The 18,761-nt window shown below is 57.1% G+C and overlaps 1 protein-coding gene across 1 annotated transcript in view; it reads left to right on the forward strand.

Moving 5' to 3' along the window:
- Positions 1–1,061: 1,061 nt before the first annotated feature.
- The window catches only part of LOC144952849 (guanine nucleotide-binding protein G(s) subunit alpha-like), a 56,006-nt gene continuing 38,306 nt past the window's right edge, over positions 1,062–18,761 (forward strand). Inside the window, exons 1-2 of the mRNA XM_078883319.1 lie at positions 1,062–2,415; positions 6,062–6,134. Of these exons, the coding sequence (XP_078739445.1) occupies positions 2,277–2,415; positions 6,062–6,134 (212 nt within the window). The 5' untranslated portion in view covers positions 1,062–2,276. The remainder of the gene's footprint in view (positions 2,416–6,061; positions 6,135–18,761) is intronic.

Below are 18,761 nucleotides of genomic sequence, written 5' to 3' on the forward strand. Positions count from 1 at the left end.
CCCCCTGCCAGCCCCACCCACCACCCTCCCACCCCCCCACCTTCACCCCCTGCCACCACCCTCCACCCCCCACCTCCACCCCCCCCACTCATCCCCCCCCTGCCAGCCCCACCCACCACCCTCCCACCCCCCCACCTCCACCCCCTGCCACCACCCTCCACCCTCCACCTCCACCCCCCCCCCACTCACCCCCCCCACTCACCACCCCCCCACTCACCCCCCCCCCTGCCAGCCCCCACCCACCGCTGCCCCCCCCACCTCCACCCCCCCCACTCACCCCCCCCCCTGCCAGCCCCACCCACCACCCTCCCACCCCCCACCTCCACCCCCTGCCACCACCCTCCACCCCCCACCTCCACCCCCCCCCCCACTCACCCCCCCCACTCACCCCCACACTCACCACCCTCCAACCTCCACCCCCCTGCCAGCCCCACCCACCGCTGCCCCCCCCCCTGCCAGCCCCACCCACCGCTGCCCCCCCACCTCCACCCCCCCCACTCACCCCCCCCCTGCCAGCCCCACCCACCACCCTCCCACCCCCCACCTTCACCCCCTGCCACCACCCTCCACCCCCCACCTCCACCCCCCCACTCATCCCCCCCCTGCCAGCCCCACCCACCACCCTCCCACCCCCCACCTCCACCCCCTGCCACCACCCTCCACCCCCCCACCTCCACCCCCCCCCAACTCACCCCCCCCACTCACCCCCCCACTCACCCCCACACTCACCACCCTCCCACCTCCACCCCCCTGCCAGCCCCACCCACCGCTGCCCCCCCACCTCCACCCCCCCACTCACCCCCCCCCCTGCCAGCCCCACCCACCACCCTCCCACCCCCCACCTTCACCCCCTGCCACCACCCTCCACCCCCCACCTCCACCCCCCCACTCATCCCCCCCCCTGCCAGCCCCACCCACCACCCTCCCACCCCCCACCTCCACCCCCTGCCACCACCCTCCACCCCCCACCTCCACCCCCCCCCCCCACTCACCCCCCCACTCACCCCCACACTCACCACCCTCCCACCTCCACCCCCCCTGCCAGCCCCACCCACCGCTGCCCCCCCCACTCGCCCAAGTTAAACGCGCAGTGGCCGCACACCGCCACCACCACCACCATTATTAACAACCCTGGGGCAGTCCTGCAACTTGCCGTCTCGTTCCTGAGCCCTACCGACAACGGCGCTGGGTCGTGTTTGTTTGGTTGCGTCGCGTGTTCGATTCGTTTATTATCGAGATCGAATTGCGCGTTCGATTTTGTCTGTCGGGATCGAACGTTGCCCTCCCTTCGTTATCGGCTTTCCGTGATGCAGCCGCATTCGGCGGTCAGCGTCTGAGGCGTTTTGATTCTGTCGTAGTTGATACATCGATTGCTGTTATAATTGTTAAATAGCAGCAGCAACAGTCGTCGTTACTACAACAACAACTATTATTGTTGTTATAATTGTTATAATTATAATTGTTATTAAAACCGGACGGACGCTGTTGCTGGTACTAGCTGAGGCTTGTGCTAGGCCGCAAGGCCCCCCTTCCCCTCCTCCTCCTCCATCATCAACAACAACAACAGCGTCAACAAATGCGAGTAGAGCCACCTCGTCAACACCTCATCCACCACCACCACCTCCACCTCATCATCCTCCTTCTCCCGCCACGAATCGACCGTCATCGCGTCTCTCTGCCTGGCTCCGTATCCACCACCACCGCCGCCGCCTCCTCGGCCTAGCCTAGCCGCCCTGCCCGCTTGCCTGCCTCCTCCTCCCGCAGCCGCCTCGTCTACCCCCCCCCCCACCCCGGTCTCTCTCCTCTTGCCCGCACCTCCACACTCACCCATCCACGCCTCGCCGGTCATCAGCCTGGCCTGGGTCCCTCCCTCTGTTATCGCTTGTCCACATCATCATCATCATCATCCTCCTCCTCATCATCATCATCAACGCCTCCTGATCTCGGACACTCTCTGCCCCGTATCCCACTACTCCCTCTCTCTGCGTCGTCGTTTTAGCCTCGTCTCCTCTCCTCCTCCTACCACAGACTCATCACAATCCCACCATCACCACCATCACCACCACCACGACCTTCTCGCCGAGTACCAGTGGGTGGTTGCCATAAGGTGGGGGGCTAAGTAGGGGGCCACGGGGGTGCGTGGGGTTAGCTGGGCCGCTCCCTACTACCCCCCCACAACCCCTTACACCACCACCACCACCCTCCCTGCTGCCCTTGCTGCTGCTGCCCCTGCTGTCCCTGCTGCTGCCCGTGGCGCCGTCTCGCTGGCCGCCGCAATGGGCTGCCTGGGCCACGGCAAGACGGAGGATCAGCTGAATGATGAGAAGGCGCAACGCGAGGCGAACAAGAAGATCGAGAAGCAGCTGCAGAAGGACAAGCAGCTGTACCGCGCCACGCACCGCCTGCTGCTGCTGGGTACGTGAGACGCGGCAGAGACGCGGGGACACACGCAGAGACACGCAGGGCAGCAGAGAGACACAGCAGCAGAGACACGCAGAGACACAGCAGCAGAGACACGCAGGGCAGCAGAGACACGTAGAGCAGCATAGAGACACACAGAGCAGAGACACGCAGAGCAACAGACACAGACACGCAGAGACACGCAGAGCAGATACACGCAGAGCAACATAGACACAGACACGCAGAGACACGCAGGGCAGCAGAGACACGCAGGGCAGCAGAGACACGCAGGGCAGCAGAGACACGCAGGGCAGCAGAGACACGCAGGGCAGCAGAGACACGCAGGGCAGCAGAGACACGCAGGGCAGCAGAGACACGCAGGGCAGCAGAGACACGCAGGGCAGCAGAGACACGCAGGGCAGCAGAGACACGCAGGGCAGCAGAGACACGCAGAGACACGCAGAGCAGAGACACACAGAGACACGCACAGCAGAGACACACAGAGACACGCAGAGCAGAGACACACAGAGACACGCAGAGCGGCAGAGACACGCAGAGCGGCAGAGACACGCAGAGAGGCAGAGACACGCAGAGAGGCAGGGCAGCAGAGACACACAGAGACACAGGGCAGCAGAGACACACAGAGACACACAGAGACACACAGAGACACACAGAGACACACAGAGACACACAGAGACACACACGCAGAGCAGCAGAGACACACACGCAGAGACACGCAGAGACACGCAGAGAGGCAGAGACACGCAGGTCGCCGTGTCTCCAGGTCTCTGTGTCTCCAGGTCTCTGTGTCTCCAGGTCTCTGTGTCTCCAGGTCTCTGTGTCTCCAGGTCTCTGTGTCTCCAGGTCTCTGTGTCTCCAGGTCTCTGTGTCTCCAGGTCTCTGTGTCTCCAGGTCTCTGTGTCTCCAGGTCTCTGTGTCTCCAGGTCTCTGTGCCTCCAGGTCTCTGTGTCTCCAGGTCTCTGTGTCTCCAGGTCTCCAGGTCTCTGTGTCTCCAGGTCTCCGTGTCTCCAGGTCTCTGTGTCTCCAGGTCTCTGTGTCTCCAGGTCTCTGTGTCTCTGTGTCTTTAGGTCTCTGTGTCTCCAAGTCTCTGTGTCTCCAGGTCTCTGTGTCTCCAGGTCTCTGTGTCTCCAGGTCTCTGTGCCTCCAGGTCTCTGTGTCTCCAGGTCTCTGTGTCTCCAGGTCTCTGTGTCTCCAGGTCTCTGTGTCTCCGTGTCTCCAGGTCTCTGTGTCTCCAGGTCTCTGTGTCTCCAGGTCTCCAGGTCTCTGTGTCTCCAGGTCTCCGTGTCTCCAGGTCTCTGTGTCTCCAGGTCTCTGTGTCTCCAGGTCTCTGTGTCTCCAGGTCTCTGTGTCTCTGTGTCTTTAGGTCTCTGTGTCTCCAAGTCTCTGTGTCTCCAGGTCTCTGTGTCTCCAGGTCTCTGTGTCTCCAGGTCTCTGTGCCTCCAGGTCTCTGTGTCTCCAGGTCTCTGTGTCTCCAGGTCTCTGTGTCTCCAGGTCTCTGTGTCTCTGTGTCTCTGTGTCTCTGTGTCTCCAGGTCTCTGTGTCTCCAGGTCTCTGTGTCTCCAGGTCTCTGTGTCTCCAGGTCTCTGTGTCTCTGTGTCTTTAGGTCTCTGTGTCTCCGTGTCTCTGTGTCTCCAGGTCTCTGTGTCTCCAGGTCTCTGTGTCTCCAGGTCTCTGTGTCTCCAGGTCTCCGTGTCTCCAGGTCTCCGTGTCTCCAGGTCACTGTGTCTCCAGGTCTCTGTGTCTCTGTGTCTCCGTGTCTCTGTGTCTCCGTGTCTCTGTGTCTCCAGGTCTCTGTGTCTCCAGGTCTCTGTGTCTCCAGGTCTCCGTGTCTCCAGGTCACTGTGTCTCCAGGTCTCTGTGTCTCCGTGTCTCTGTGTCTCCAGGTCTCTGTGTCTCCAGGTCTCTGTGTCTCCGTGTCTCCAGGTCTCTGTGTCTCCATGTCTCTGTGTCTCCAGGTCTCTGTGTCTCCAGGTTTCTGTGTCTCCGTGTCTCTGTGTCTCCAGGTCTCCAGGTCTCTGTGTCTCCAGGTCTCTGTGTCTCCAGGTCTCTGTGTCTCCAGGTCTCTGTGTCTCCGTGTCTCCAGGTCTCTGTGTCTCCAGGTTTCCGTGTCTCCAGGTCTCTGTGTCTCCAGGTCTCTGTGTCTCCGTGTCTCTGTGTCTCCAGGTCTCTGTGTCTCCAGGTCTCTGTGTCTCCAGGTCTCTGTGTCTCCAGGTCTCTGTGTCTCCAGGTCTCTGTGTCTCCAGGTCTCCGTGTCTCCAGGTCTCTGTGTCTCCGTGTCTCCGTGTCTCCAGGTCTCTGTGTCTCCAGGTCTCCGTGTCTCCAGGTCTCTGTGTCTCCAGGTCTCTGTGTCTCCGTGTCTCTGTGTCTCCAGGTCTCTGTGTCTCCAGGTCTCTGTGTCTCCAGGTCTCTGTGTCTCCAGGTCTCTGTGTCTCTGTGTCTCCAGGTCTCTGTGTCTCCAGGTCTCTGTGTCTCCGTGTCTCTGTGTCTCCAGGTCTCTGTGTCTCCAGGTCTCTATGTCTCCAGGTCTCTGTGTCTCCAGGTCTCTGTGTCTCTGTGTCTCCAGGTCTCTGTGTCTCCAGGTCTCTGTGTCTCTGTGTCTCCAGGTCTCTGTGTCTCCAGGTCTCTGTGTCTCCAGGTCTCTGTGTCTCCAGGTCTCTGTGTCTCCAGGTCTCTGTGTCTCTGTGTCTCTGTGTCTCCAGGTCTCTGTGTCTCCAGGTCTCTGTGTTTCCAGGTCTCTGTGTCTCCAGGTCTCTGTGTTTCCAGGTCTCTGTGTCTCCAGGTCTCTGTGTCTCCAGGTCTCTGTGTCTCTGTGTCTCTGTGTCTCTGTCTCCAGGTCTCTGTGTCTCCAGGTCTCTGTGTTTCCAGGTCTCTGTGTCTCCAGGTCTCTGTGTCTCTGTGTCTCTGTGTCTCCAGGTCTCTGTGTCTCCGTGTCTCTGTGTCTCCGTGTCTCTGTGTCTCCAGGTCTCTGTGTCTCCGTGTCTCTGTGTCTCCGTGTCTCTGTGTCTCCAGGTCTCTGTGTCTCCAGGTCTCTGTGTCTCCAGGTCTCTGTGTCTCCAGGTCTCTGTGTCTCTGTGTCTCCAGGTCTCTGTGTCTCTGTGTCTCCAGGTCTCTGTGTCTCCAGGTCTCTGTGTCTCCAGGTCTCTGTGTCTCCAGGTCTCTGTGTCTCCAGGTCTCTGTGTCTCTGTGTCTCCAGGTCTCTGTGTCTCCAGGTCTCCGTGTCTCTGTGTCTCCGTGTCTCTGTGTCTCCAGGTTGCCGTGTCTCCATGTCGCTGTGTCTGTCTCCAGGTCGCTGTCTCCCGAGTATTATTTTTATTGTTTTTCAGAAGCGACGTGGCCATCACAAATGATAGCTCAACGAAGTGGCTCATCACCACCACCACCACCATCATCACGTGGGCATCATTCATTTGCAGCCCAAATGCTCCACAAACGGGCGGCGACGTTGATCCCTAAATGTGGAGGGGAAAAAACCGGAGGACCCGGAGAAAAATCCACACGACCACAGGGGGCGGGGGGGAGAACACGCAAGCCCCACATCTACAGCAGGCATCGTCAGGGTTGGGATCGGACCTAGGACCTCCTGTAGACCGGGCGAGGGATTTGACATCTTGCCACGTTCTCACTCCCACCACCCCACCAGGCGCCGGCGAGTCGGGCAAGAGCACGATCGTCAAGCAGATGCGCATCCTTCACGTCAACGGCTTCAACGCAGAGTGAGTGGCACCCTCCTCCACCCTCCTCCACCCTCCAACCTCCTCCACCCTCGGACTTCTACCCTCCTCCACCCTCGAACTTCCTCCACCCTCGGACCTCCTCCACCCTCCACCCTCCTCCACCCTCCACCCTCCTCCACCCTGGAACCTCCTCCACCCCTGAACCTCCTCCACCCCCGAACCTCCTCCACCCTCGAACCTCCTCCACCCCCGAACCTCCTCCACCCTCGAACCTCCTCCACCCTCGAACCTCCTCCACCCCCGAACCTCCTCCACCCCCGAACCTCCTCCACCCTCGAACCTCCTCCACCCCCGAACCTCCTCCACCCCCGAACCTCCTCCACCCTCGAACCTCCTCCACCCCCGAACCTCCTCCACCCTCGAACCTCCTCCACCCTCGGACCTCCTCCACCCTCCACCCTCCTCCACCCTCGGACCTCCTCCACCCTCCACCCTCGGACCTCTACCCTCCTCCACCCTACACCCTCCTCCACCCCCGAACCTCCTTCACCATGGAACCTCCTGCACCCTCCTCCACCCTCGTCCACCTTATCGTAGTAACTTGCAATCGGTGTGCAGCGGCTAGGCATCGTCCCCACTGCGTCGGCACCACCGCCACTACCACCACCACCGCCATCACCACCACCAAAACCACCTCCACTACCACCACCACCACCGCCACTACCACCACCACCACCACCGCCACCATCACCACCACTATCACTACCACTGCCACCAAAACCACCTCCACTACCACCACCACTACCACCACTACCACCACTATCGCCACCACCTCCCCTACCACCACCGCCACAACCACCGCCACCTCCACGACCACCACGACTACTATCGCCACCATCACTACCACCACCTCCACGACCACCACTATCGCTACCACTGCCACCAAAACCACCTCCACTACCACCACCACAACTTCCACTACCACCACTATCACTGCCACCACCTCCACCACCACCACCACCACCACCACTATCACCACCACCACTACCACCACCACCACTATCACCGCCACCTCCACTATCACCACCACCACTATCGCCACCACCACCACCACCACGACTATCACCACCACCACCACTATCACTGCCACCTCCACTACCACCACCACCACTATCGCCACTGCCACCACCACCACTATCGCCACCACCACCACCATGACTATCACCACCGCCGCCAACGCCACCATCACCGCCACTGCCACCTCCACTACCACCACCACGACTATCACCACCACCACTACCACCTCCACGACCGCCACCTCCACTACCACCACCACCACTATCGCCACCGCCGCCACCACGACCACCACCACCACTACTATCACCAACCACCAAAACCACCTCCACTACCACCGCCACCTTCACTACCACCACCACCACTATCGCCACCGCCGCCACCACCACCACCACTATCGCCACCGCCGCCACCACCACCACCGCTATCGCCACCACCACCACCACTATCGCCACCGCCGCCACCACCACCACCACTATCGCCACCTCCACTACCACCACCACCACTATCGCCACCACCACCACTATCGCCACCACCACTATCGCCACCGCCGCCACCACGACTATCGCCACCGCCGCCACCATCACCGCCACTGCCACTACCAACATCGCCACCACTGCTGCCACCACCACCACCACGGTAGTAGCAGATAGAGAAGAGAGACACGGAGCGGTCTGACTGCCGGTGAGAGGGCGAGTGGCTGTAGTGAATCGGTGAGTGAGGCTCACTGCCAGTTGTAGTCGATTGTCAAGAGCTTGAGGTCTAGCTCCGCTTTGAGTCTGGGTCCTGGGCTGAGCGTTGGTTCTGTCAAGTCAATTTGTTTCGATTTAAAGCTTTCGTGACTGCAGGGATTCATCTTCTTGGTTCTTTCGGCAAAGTCACGTAGAAGGGAAATAATAAAATTATAAAAATAAAACATAATATAATACAATTCTCACGACGTTTCGGCCACAAGGCAAACAGCCGTCCTCAGGTGAAGAACAGGTCTGTCGGGAAGACAGCGTCGTGAGAATTATTTTATTATGTTTTATTTTAATCTCTGCCTTCTCGACAGACCTGTTCTCCACCTGAGGACGGCTGCTTGCGTTGTGGCCGAAACGTCGTGAGAATTATTTTATTATGTTTTATCTATCTTTAGTTGTTTAAAATGTGAAAAGTAAGTGCCGGTAGAAGTTGTCATTCCATGCAAGAGTTTCAAGATGTGTTTGTTGAGGTGTCACTTGGATGCAGTGGTGTGTGTACGTGTGTTTTGATTTTCTATGGCACCGTGCTAATCGGAGGTGCGGGGGAAGGATAACAAACTATGGGTCTCTGTGTGATGAGTCTATGGGTCTCTGTGTGGTGTCTCTGTGTGGTGAGTCTATGGGTCTCTGTGTGATGAGTCTGTGGGTCTCTGTGTGATGAGTCTATGGGTCTCTGTGTGATGAGTCTATGGGTCTCTGTGTGATGAGTCTATGGGTCTCTGTGTGATGAGTCTATGGGTCTCTGTGTGATGAGTCTATGGGTCTCTGTGTGGTGTCTCTGTGTGGTGAGTCTATGGGTCTCTGTGTGATGAGTCTATGGGTCTCTGTGTGGTGTCTCTGTGTGGTGAGTCTATGGGTCTCTGTGTGATGCGTCTGTGGGTCTCTGTGTGATGAGTCTATGGGTCTCTGTGTGATGAGTCTATGGGTCTCTGTGTGGTGAGTCTATGGGTCTCTGTGTGGTGAGTCTATGGGTCTCTGTGTGATGAGTCTATGGGTCTCTGTGTGTTGAGTCTATGGGTCTCTGTGTGGTGAGTCTATGGGTCTCTGTGTGGTGAGTCTGTGGGTCTCTGTGTGATGAGTCTATGGGTCTCTGTGTGATGAGTCTATGGGTCTCTGTGTGGTGAGTCTATGGGTCTCTGTGTGGTGAGTCTATGGGTCTCTGTGTGATGAGTCTATGGGTCTCTGTGTGTTGAGTCTATGGGTCTCTGTGTGGTGAGTCTATGGGTCTCTGTGTGGTGAGTCTATGGGTCTCTGTGTGATGAGTCTATGGGTCTCTGTGATGAGTCTATGGGTCTCTGTGTGGTGAGTCTATGGGTCTCTGTGTGATGAGTCTATGGGTCTCTGTGATGAGTCTATGGGTCTCTGTGTGATGAGTCTATGAGTCTCTGTGTGGTGAGTCTGTGGGTCTCTGTGTGATGAGTCTATGAGTCTCTGTGTGGTGAGTCTATGGGTCTCTGTGTGATGAGTCTATGAGTCTCTGTGTGGTGAGTCTATGGGTCTCTGTGTGATGAGTCTATGGGTCTCTGTGATGAGTCTATTAGTCTCTGTGTGGTGAGTCTACGGGGCTCTGTGTGGGGAGTCTCTGGGTCTCTGTGTGGTGAGTCTATGGTCTCTGTGTGGTGAGTCTATGGGTCTCTGTGTGAGTCTACGGGTCTCTGTGTGGTGAGTCTACGGGTCTCTGTGTGGTGAGTCTACGGGTCTCTGTGTGGTGAGTCTATGGGTCTCTGTGTGAGTCTACGGGTTTGTGTGAGTCTACGGGTCTCTGTGTGGTGAGTCTACGGGTCTCTGCGTGAGTCTACGGGTCTCTGCGTGAGTCTACGGGCCTCTGCGTGAGTCTACGGGTCTCTGTGTGATGAGTCTATGGTTCTCTGTGTAAGTCTATGCAGGGGAAGGACCACACAAACTAAACACAAACGGCAGCTCTTAAGAAACGAGGTCTCACTCTAGACGATTATAAAAGTGCGTAGCTCCCAGTAGCTTCCCAATATCGGAAGGAAGAGCTTTCCAGACGGCCGCAGAAGCGCATCTGAAAGCGCGAGCGACGCGGTGACCACCTTCTTCGTGCTGGGGGAGTCGAGTGTGCGGATTGCTTCGGCAAGGTTGTTCCCAGAGGGGCCGGGTACGGGTACGGGTAGCCGTTTGCGACCCTGGTGCGGCCGGGTACCGGTACGGGTAGGCCCGTGAGTCACTGGTGAGTCACCGTTTGTCACTCATTTCGGGTAGGGTACGGGTAGGATACGGCTACCTGTACCTGGCTGGGTACGGGTACCCGTTTGTGACCCTGGTGCGGCCGGGTACGGGTACGGGTAAGGAATCAAAACCCGTTTGCGACCTTTGCCACCCCCCCCCGTGGTTTGTGTGTAAATTCCTCGCTTGGTGCAGAGGAGGTCGTGGATTCGATCCCGTCCCTGACGCCTGCTCTGCATTTGGAGTTTGCGTGTTTCTCTCGCCGTGGTCGCGTGGATTTTTCTCCGGGTCCTCCGGTTTTTCCCCGTACACGTTTAGAATCGGCGTCATGCCGCTGTGCATTTCCACGTGATGATGATGATGATGATGAAAAGCCACTTCGTTGAGCTATCGTTTGCGATAGTAATATTTAAAGACACTTTTAAAAAACCACGCTTTTTAGAAATGTACTCGTAATGGCAGAACTCTACGACTCCAGGAAGTGGTCCCGAAGCTTGCCATAACGTAAGGGACCGTGGCCAATTACAGCCAACGTCAGTTGAGCGTGGACAATTAGACCCAAGCCGAAACATAACATATAAAAAAGATTGTTTAAAAATATTTTATTTTTTATGATAGAATATTGGATTGTCACCAGTATGACATAAGTATACCAAGTTTGCACGTTGGGAAGTGGCTTAAAATGTTGTTACAAGATTTGAGGATTTGACGACAACAACAGACAGAGCGAGTTCATAGAAAGCGTGTAAAACGATCGTTTAAAATTAATATTTTTATTTTTTATGATAGAATATAGTATTGTCATCAGTATGACATAAGTATACCAAGTTTGCAGTCGATACCACATTGGGAAGTGAGTTAAAATTGAGTTGCAAAATTTGAGGATACGACAACGACAACGACAGACAAAGTGAGTTAAAAGAAAGCGTGTAAACAACACGTTGTCCTGCTGCGGAGGGAGCTGGTAGGAACGTTGTCGGGTTGCTCGGTCAATGGCCTGCAGGGTCAATGGCCAGGGCGTGGTGTGTTCCGCAAATATGGCCGACTGTGAGGGCGGGCACAAGCCGGCGTGAGTAGGTGAAACGTTGAGTTTTATAAGGGCACCACGGGGTGAGCAGCCCCTCCCCACCCAGCCCCACCCCTCCCACGCCCCACCCTCCCCACCCAGCCCCACCCAGCCCCACCCCCCACCCAGCCCCACCCTCCCCACCCTCCCCTTCTCCACCCAGCCACACTCCTCCCACTCCCCACCCAGCCCCTCCCCACACTCCCCACCCAGCCCCTCCCCACCCAGCCCCTCCCTTCCCAGCCCCACCCAGCCCCACCCTCCCCACCCTTCCCTTCTCCACGAATGCACGATGGACGGACACAATAATCCCCTGTGGGCTAGTGGAACCAGGTGGTTCCTACCAGTGTGATTCAATAGTTTGGTGGTGGTGGTGATTGTTGCGATCTGCCTCCTGGTTCTGCGTTCGTGCTGCGGGTTTCACTTTTAGGTTTTGCACGGCGGGGCCTTGCTGTGCCTTTGTGTGTTTGCACTGCTGTTGTGGCTTTTTGTGTTGTTTGTTGTTGTTGTGATCCCCCCCTCCACCATGCCCCGACTGGACATCAGTGGCAAAGAGATTTCTTAGTTCATCAGATTCCTTCAGTATGAATACATCTTGTGATTCTGTTTGTGTGTGTGTGGGCTGTGTGTGTGTGTGTAGGCTGTGTGTGTGTGTGTAGGCTGTGTGTGTGTGTGTGTAGGCTGTGTGTGTGTGGGCTGTGTGTGTGGGCTGTGTGTGTGTGGGCTGTGTGTGTGTGTGTGTGGGCTGTGTGTGTGTGTGTGTAGGCTGTGTGTGTGTGTGTGGGCTGTGTGTGTGTGTGGGCTGTGTGTGTGTGTAGGCTGTGTGTGTGTGTGTGGGCTGTGTGTGTGTGTAGGCTGTGGGTGTGTGTGTAGGCTGTGTGTGTGTGTAGGCTGTGTGTGTGTGTGTGTAGGCTGTGTGTGTGTATGTGTAGGCTGTGTGTGTGTATGTGGGCTGTGTGTGTATGTGGGCTGTGTGTGTGTGTGTAGGCTGTGTGTGTGTGTGTGTGTAGGCTGTGTGTGTGTAGGCTGTGTGTGTGTGTGTGTGTAGGCTGTGTGTAGGCTGTGTGTGTGTAGGCTGTGTGTGTGTGTGTGTGTAGGCTGTGTGTGTGTGTGTGTATAGGCTGTGTGTGTGTGTGTATAGGCTGTGTGTGTGTGTATAGGCTGTGTGTGTGTGTATAGGCTGTGTGTGTGTGTGTGTAGGCTGTGTGTGTGTGTATAGGCTGTGTGTGTGTGTGTAGGCTGTGTGTGTGTGTGTAGGCCGTGTGTGTGTGTAGGCCGTGTGTGTGTGTGTGTGTAGGCCGTGTGTGTGTGTGTGTAGGCCGTGTGTGTGTGTGTGTGGGCCGTGTGTGTGTGTGTGGGCCGTGTGTGTGTGTAGGCCGTGTGTGTGTGTAGGCTGTGTGTGTGTGTAGGCTGTGTGTGTGTGTGTAGGCTGTGTGTGTGTGTGTAGGCTGTGTGTGTGTGTGTAGGCTGTGTGTGTGTGTAGGCCGTGTGTGTGTGTAGGCCGTGTGTGTGTGTGTGTAGGCCGTGTGTGTGTGTGTGTGTAGGCCGTGTGTGTGTGTGTGTGTAGGCCGTGTGTGTGTGTGTGTGTAGGCCGTGTGTGTGTGTGGGCCGTGTGTGTGTGTGGGCCGTGTGTGTGTGTGTGTAGGCCGTGTGTGTGTGTGTGTAGGCCGTGTGTGTGTGTGTGTAGGCCATGTGTGTGTGTGTGGGCCGTGTGTGTGTGTGTGGGCCGTGTGTGTGTGTGGGCCGTGTGTGTGTGTGTGTAGGTTGTGTGTGTGTGTGTAGGTTGTGTGTGTGTGTGTGGGCCGTGTGTGTGTGTGGGCCGTGTGTGTGTGTGGGCCGTGTGTGTGTGGGTGTGTGTGTGTGTGTGTGTGGGCTGTGTGTGTGTGTGGGCCGTGTGTGTGTGTGTGGGCCGTGTGTGTGGGCCGTGTGTGTGTGTGGGCCGTGTGTGTGTGTGTGTGTGGGCCGTGTGTGTGTGTGTGTGTGGGCCGTGTGTGTGTGTGTGTGTGGGCCGTGTGTGTGTGTGTGTGTGGGCCGTGTGTGTGTGTGTGTGTGGGCCGTGTGTGTGTGTGTGTGTGGGCCGTGTGTGTGTGTGTGTGTGGGCCGTGTGTGTGTGTGTGGGCCGTGTGTGTGTGTGTGGGCCGTGTGTGTGTGTGTGGGCCGTGTGTGTGTGTGGGCTGTGTGTGTGTGTGTGGGCTGTGTGTGTGTGTGTGGGCTGTGTGTGTGTGTGTGGGCTGTGTGTGTGTGGGCTGTGTGTAGACTGTGTGTGTGTGGGCTGTGTATGTGTGTGTGTGGGCTGTGTGTGTGTGTGTGGGCTGTGTATGTGTGTGTGTGGGCTGTGTGTGTGTGTGTGGGCTGTGTGTGTGTGTGTGTAGGCTGTGTGTGTGTGTGTGTAGGCTGTGTGTGTGTGTGTAGGCTGTGTGTGTGTGTGTGGGCTGTGTGTGTGTGTGGGCTGTGTGTGTGTGTGTGTGGGCTCTGTGTGTGTGTGTGGGCTGTGTGTCTGTGTGTGTGTGGGCTGTGTGTCTGTGTGTGTGTGGGCTGTGTGTCTGTGTGTGTGTGGGCTGTGTGTCTGTGTGTGTGTGGGCTGTGTGTCTGTGTGTGTGTGGGCTGTGTGTCTGTGTGTGTGTGGGCTGTGTGTGTGTGTGGGCTGTGTGTGTGTGTGGGCTGTGTGTGTGTGTGGGCTGTGTGTGTGTGTGTAGGCTGTGTGTGTGTGTAGGCTGTGTGTGTGTGTGTGGGCTGTGTGTGTGTGTGTGGGCTGTGTGTGTGTGTGGGCTGTGTGTGTGTGTGTGGGCTGTGTGTGTGTGTGTGGGCTGTGTGTGTGTGTGTAGGCTGTGTGTGTGTGTGTAGGCTGTGTGTGTGTGTGTAGGCTGTGTGTGTGTGTGGGCTGTGTGTGTGTGTGTGGGCTGTGTGTGTGTGTGTGGGCTGTGTGTGTGTGTGTGTGTAGGCTGTGTGTGTGTGTGTGTAGGCTGTGTGTGTGTAGGCTGTGTGTGTGTAGGCTGTGTGTGTGTAGGCTGTGTGTGTGTAGGCTGTGTGTGGGCTGTGTGTGTGTGTGTGGGCTGTGTGTGTGTGTGTGGGCTGTGTGTGTGTGTGTGGGCTGTGTGTGTGTGTGTGGGCTGTGTGTGTGTGTAGGCTGTGTGTGTGTGGGCCGTGTGTGTGTGTGTGTGGGCCGTGTGTGTGTGTGTGTGGGCCGTGTGTGTGTGTGTGTGGGCCGTGTGTGTGTGGGCTGTGTGTGTGCGTGTAGGCTGTGTGTGTGTGGGCTGTGTGTGCGTGTAGGCTGTGTGTGTGTGTGTGTAGGCTGTGTGTGTGTGTAGGCTGTGTGTGTGTGTGTGTGGGCTGTGTGTGTGTGTGTGTGTCTAGGCTGTGTGTGTGTGTGTCTAGGCTGTGTGTGTGGGCTGTGTGTGTGTGTGTGGGCTGTGTGTGTGGGCTGTGTGTGTGTGTGTGTAGGCTGTGTGTGTGTGTGTGTAGGCTGTGTGTGTGTGTGTAGGCTGTGTGTGTGTGGGCTGTGTGTGTGTGTGTGTGGGCTGTGTGTGTGTGTGGGCTGTGTGTGGGCTGTGTGTGTGGGCTGTGTGTGTGTGTGGGCTGTGTGTGTGTGTGTGGGCTGTGTGTGTGTGTGGGCTGTGTGTGTGTGTGGGCTGTGTGTGTGTGTGTGGGCTGTGTGTGTGTGTGTGGGCTGTGTGTGTGTGTGTAGGCTGTGTGTGTGTGGGCTGTGTGTGTGGGCTGTGTGTGTGGGCTGTGTGTGTGTGGGCTGTGTGTGTGTGTGTGTGGGCTGTGTGTGTGTGTGTGTAGGCTGTGTGTGTGTGTGTGGGCTGTGTGTGTGTGTGGGCTGTGTGTGTGTGTAGGCTGTGTGTGTGTGTGTGGGCTGTGTGTGTGTGTGTAGGCTGTGGGTGTGTGTGTAGGCTGTGTGTGTGTGTAGGCTGTGTGTGTGTGTGTGTGTAGGCTGTGTGTGTGTAGGCTGTGTGTGTGTGTGTGTGTAGGCTGTGTGTGTGTGTGTGTATAGGCTGTGTGTGTGTGTGTATAGGCTGTGTGTGTGTGTATAGGCTGTGTGTGTGTGTATAGGCTGTGTGTGTGTGTGTGTGTAGGCTGTGTGTGTGTGTGTGTATAGGCTGTGTGTGTGTAGGCTGTGTGTGTGTGTAGGCTGTGTGTGTGTGTAGGCCGTGTGTGTGTGTGTGTGTGTAGGCCGTGTGTGTGTGTGTGTGTGTAGGCCGTGTGTGTGTGTGTGTGGGCCGTGTGTGTGTGTGTGGGCCGTGTGTGTGTGTAGGCCGTGTGTGTGTGTAGGCTGTGTGTGTGTGTAGGCTGTGTGTGTGTGTATAGGCTGTGTGTGTGTGTGTAGGCTGTGTGTGTGTGTGTAGGCTGTGTGTGTGTGTGTAGGCCGTGTGTGTGTGTAGGCCGTGTGTGTGTGTGTGTAGGCCGTGTGTGTGTGTGTGTGTGTAGGCCGTGTGTGTGTGTGTGTGTAGGCCGTGTGTGTGTGTAGGCCGTGTGTGTGGGCCGTGTGTGTGTGTGGGCCGTGTGTGTGTGTGGGCCGTGTGTGTGTGTGTGTAGGCCGTGTGTGTGTGTGTGTAGGCCGTGTGTGTGTGTGTGTAGGCCATGTGTGTGTGTGTGTGGGCCGTGTGTGTGTGTGTGGGCCGTGTGTGTGTGTGTGTAGGTTGTGTGTGTGTGTGTAGGTTGTGTGTGTGTGTGTGGGCCGTGTGTGTGTGTGGGCCGTGTGTGTGTGTGGGCCGTGTGTGTGTGGGTGTGTGTGTGTGTGTGTGTGGGCTGTGTGTGTGTGTGGGCCGTGTGTGTGTGTGTGGGCCGTGTGTGTGGGCCGTGTGTGTGTGTGGGCCGTGTGTGTGTGTGTGTGTGGGCCGTGTGTGTGTGTGTGTGTGGGCCGTGTGTGTGTGTGTGTGTGGGCCGTGTGTGTGTGTGTGGGCCGTGTGTGTGTGTGTGGGCCGTGTGTGTGTGTGTGGGCCGTGTGTGTGTGTGTGGGCCGTGTGTGTGTGTGTGGGCTGTGTGTGTGTGTGTGGGCTGTGTGTGTGTGTGTGGGCTGTGTGTGTGTGTGTGGGCTGTGTGTGTGTGGGCTGTGTGTAGACTGTGTGTGTGTGGGCTGTGTATGTGTGTGTGTGGGCTGTGTGTGTGTGTGTGGGCTGTGTATGTGTGTGTGTGTGGGCTGTGTATGTGTGTGTGTGGGCTGTGTGTGTGTGTGTGGGCTGTGTGTGTGTGTGTGTAGGCTGTGTGTGTGTGTGTGTAGGCTGTGTGTGTGTGTGTAGGCTGTGTGTGTGTGTGTGGGCTGTGTGTGTGTGTGTGTGGGCTCTGTGTGTGTGTGTGGGCTGTGTGTCTGTGTGTGTGTGGGCTGTGTGTCTGTGTGTGTGTGGGCTGTGTGTCTGTGTGTGTGTGGGCTGTGTGTCTGTGTGTGTGTGGGCTGTGTGTCTGTGTGTGTGTGGGCTGTGTGTGTGTGTGGGCTGTGTGTGTGTGTGGGCTGTGTGTGTGTGTGGGCTGTGTGTGTGTGTGGGCTGTGTGTGTGTGTGGGCTGTGTGTGTGTGTGTAGGCTGTGTGTGTGTGTGTGGGCTGTGTGTGTGTGTGGGCTGTGTGTGTGTGTGTGGGCTGTGTGTGTGTGTAGGCTGTGTGTGTGTAGGCTGTGTGTGTGTGTGTAGGCTGTGTGTGTGTGTGTAGGCTGTGTGTGTGTGTGGGCTGTGTGTGTGTGTGTGGGCTGTGTGTGTGTGTGTGTGTGGGCTGTGTGTGTGTGTGTGTGTAGGCTGTGTGTGTGTGTGTGTAGGCTGTGTGTGTGTGTGTAGGCTGTGTGTGTGTAGGCTGTGTGTGTGTAGGCTGTGTGTGTGTAGGCTGTGTGTGGGCTGTGTGTGGGCTGTGTGTGTGTGTGTGGGCTGTGTGTGTGTGTGTGGGCTGTGTGTGTGTGTGTGGGCTGTGTGTGTGTGTGTGGGCTGTGTGTGTGTGTGTGGGCTGTGTGTGTGTGTAGGCTGTGTGTGTGTGGGCCGTGTGTGTGTGTGTGTGGGCCGTGTGTGTGTGTGTGTGGGCCGTGTGTGTGTGGGCTGTGTGTGTGCGTGTAGGCTGTGTGTGTGTGGGCTGTGTGTGCGTGTAGGCTGTGTGTGTGTGTGTGTGGGCTGTGTGTGTGTGTGTGTGTGTCTAGGCTGTGTGTGTGTGTGTCTAGGCTGTGTGTGTGGGCTGTGTGTGTGTGTGGGCTGTGTGTGTGTGTGTGGGCTGTGTGTGTGGGCTGTGTGTGTGTGTGTGTAGGCTGTGTGTGTGTGTGTGTAGGCTGTGTGTGTGTGTGTAGGCTGTGTGTGTGTGGGCTGTGTGTGTGTGTGTGTGGGCTGTGTGTGTGTGTGGGCTGTGTGTGGGCTGTGTGTGTGGGCTGTGTGTGTGTGTGTGTGTGGGCTGTGTGTGTGTGTGTGGGCTGTGTGTGTGTGTGGGCTGTGTGTGTGTGTGTGGGCTGTGTGTGTGTGTGTGGGCTGTGTGTGTGTGTGTGGGCTGTGTGTGTGTGTGTAGGCTGTGTTTGTGTGTGTAGGCTGTGTTTGTGTGTGTAGGCTGTGTTTGTGTGTGTAGGCTGTGTGTGTGTGTGTGTAGGCTGTGTGTGTGTGTGTAGGCTGTGTGTGTGTGTGTGTAGGCTGTGTGTGTGTGTGTGTAGGCTGTGTGTGTGTGTAGGCTGTGTGTGTGTGTGTGGGCTGTGTGTGTGTGTGTGGGCTGTGTGTGTGTGGTTGTGGGCTGTGTGTGTGGGCTGTGTGTGTGTGGGTTGTGTGTGTGTGGGCTGTGTGTGTGTGGGTTGTGTGTGTGTGGGCTGTGTGTGTGTGGGCTGTGTGTGTGTGGGCTGTGTGTGTGTGTGCTGTGTGTGTGTGGGCTGTGTGTGTGTGTGGGCTGTGTGTGTGGGCTGTGTGTAGGCTGTGTGTGTGTAGGCTGTGTGTGTGTAGGCTGTGTGTGTGTAGGCTGTGTGTGTGTAGGCTGTGTGTGTGTGTGTGTGTAGGCTGTGTGTGTGTGTGTAGGCTGTGTGTGTGTGTGTAGGCTGTGTGTGTGTGTGTAGGCTGTGTGTGTGTGGGCTGTGTGTGTGTGTGTCTAGGCTGTGTGTGTGTAGGCTGTGTGTGTGTAGGCTGTATGTGTGGGGTGTGTGTAGGCTGTGTGTGTGTGTAGGCTGTGTGTGTGTGTGTCTAGGCTGTGTGTGTGGGGTGTGTGTGTGTGTGTAGGCTGTGTGTGTGTGTGTGTAGGCTGTGTGTGTGTGTGTAGGCTGTGTGTGTGTCTAGGCTGTGTGTGTGTCTAGGCTGTGTGTGTGTGTGTCTAGGCTGTGTGTGTGTGTGTCTAGGCTGTGTGTGTGTGTGTGTCTAGGCTGTGTGTGTGTGTGTGTCTAGGCTGTGTGTGTGTGTGTGTCTAGGCTGTGTGTGTGTGTGTGTCTAGGCTGTGTGTGTGTGTGTGTCTAGGCTGTGTGTGTGTGTGTGTCTAGGCTGTGTGTGTGTGTGTCTAGGCTGTGTGTGTGTGTGTCTAGGCTGTGTGTGTGTGTGTCTAGGCTGTGTGTGTGTGTGTCTAGGCTGTGTGTGTGTGTGTCTAGGCTGTGTGTGTGTGTGTCTAGGCTGTGTGTGTGTGTCTAGGCTGTGTGTGTGTGTGTGTCTAGGCTGTGTGTGTGTG

The sequence above is a fragment of the Lampetra fluviatilis genome, chromosome 70 (assembly GCF_964198595.1).
Source record: "Lampetra fluviatilis chromosome 70, kcLamFluv1.1, whole genome shotgun sequence".
In the NCBI taxonomy this organism is placed as follows: Eukaryota; Metazoa; Chordata; class Hyperoartia; order Petromyzontiformes; family Petromyzontidae; genus Lampetra; species Lampetra fluviatilis.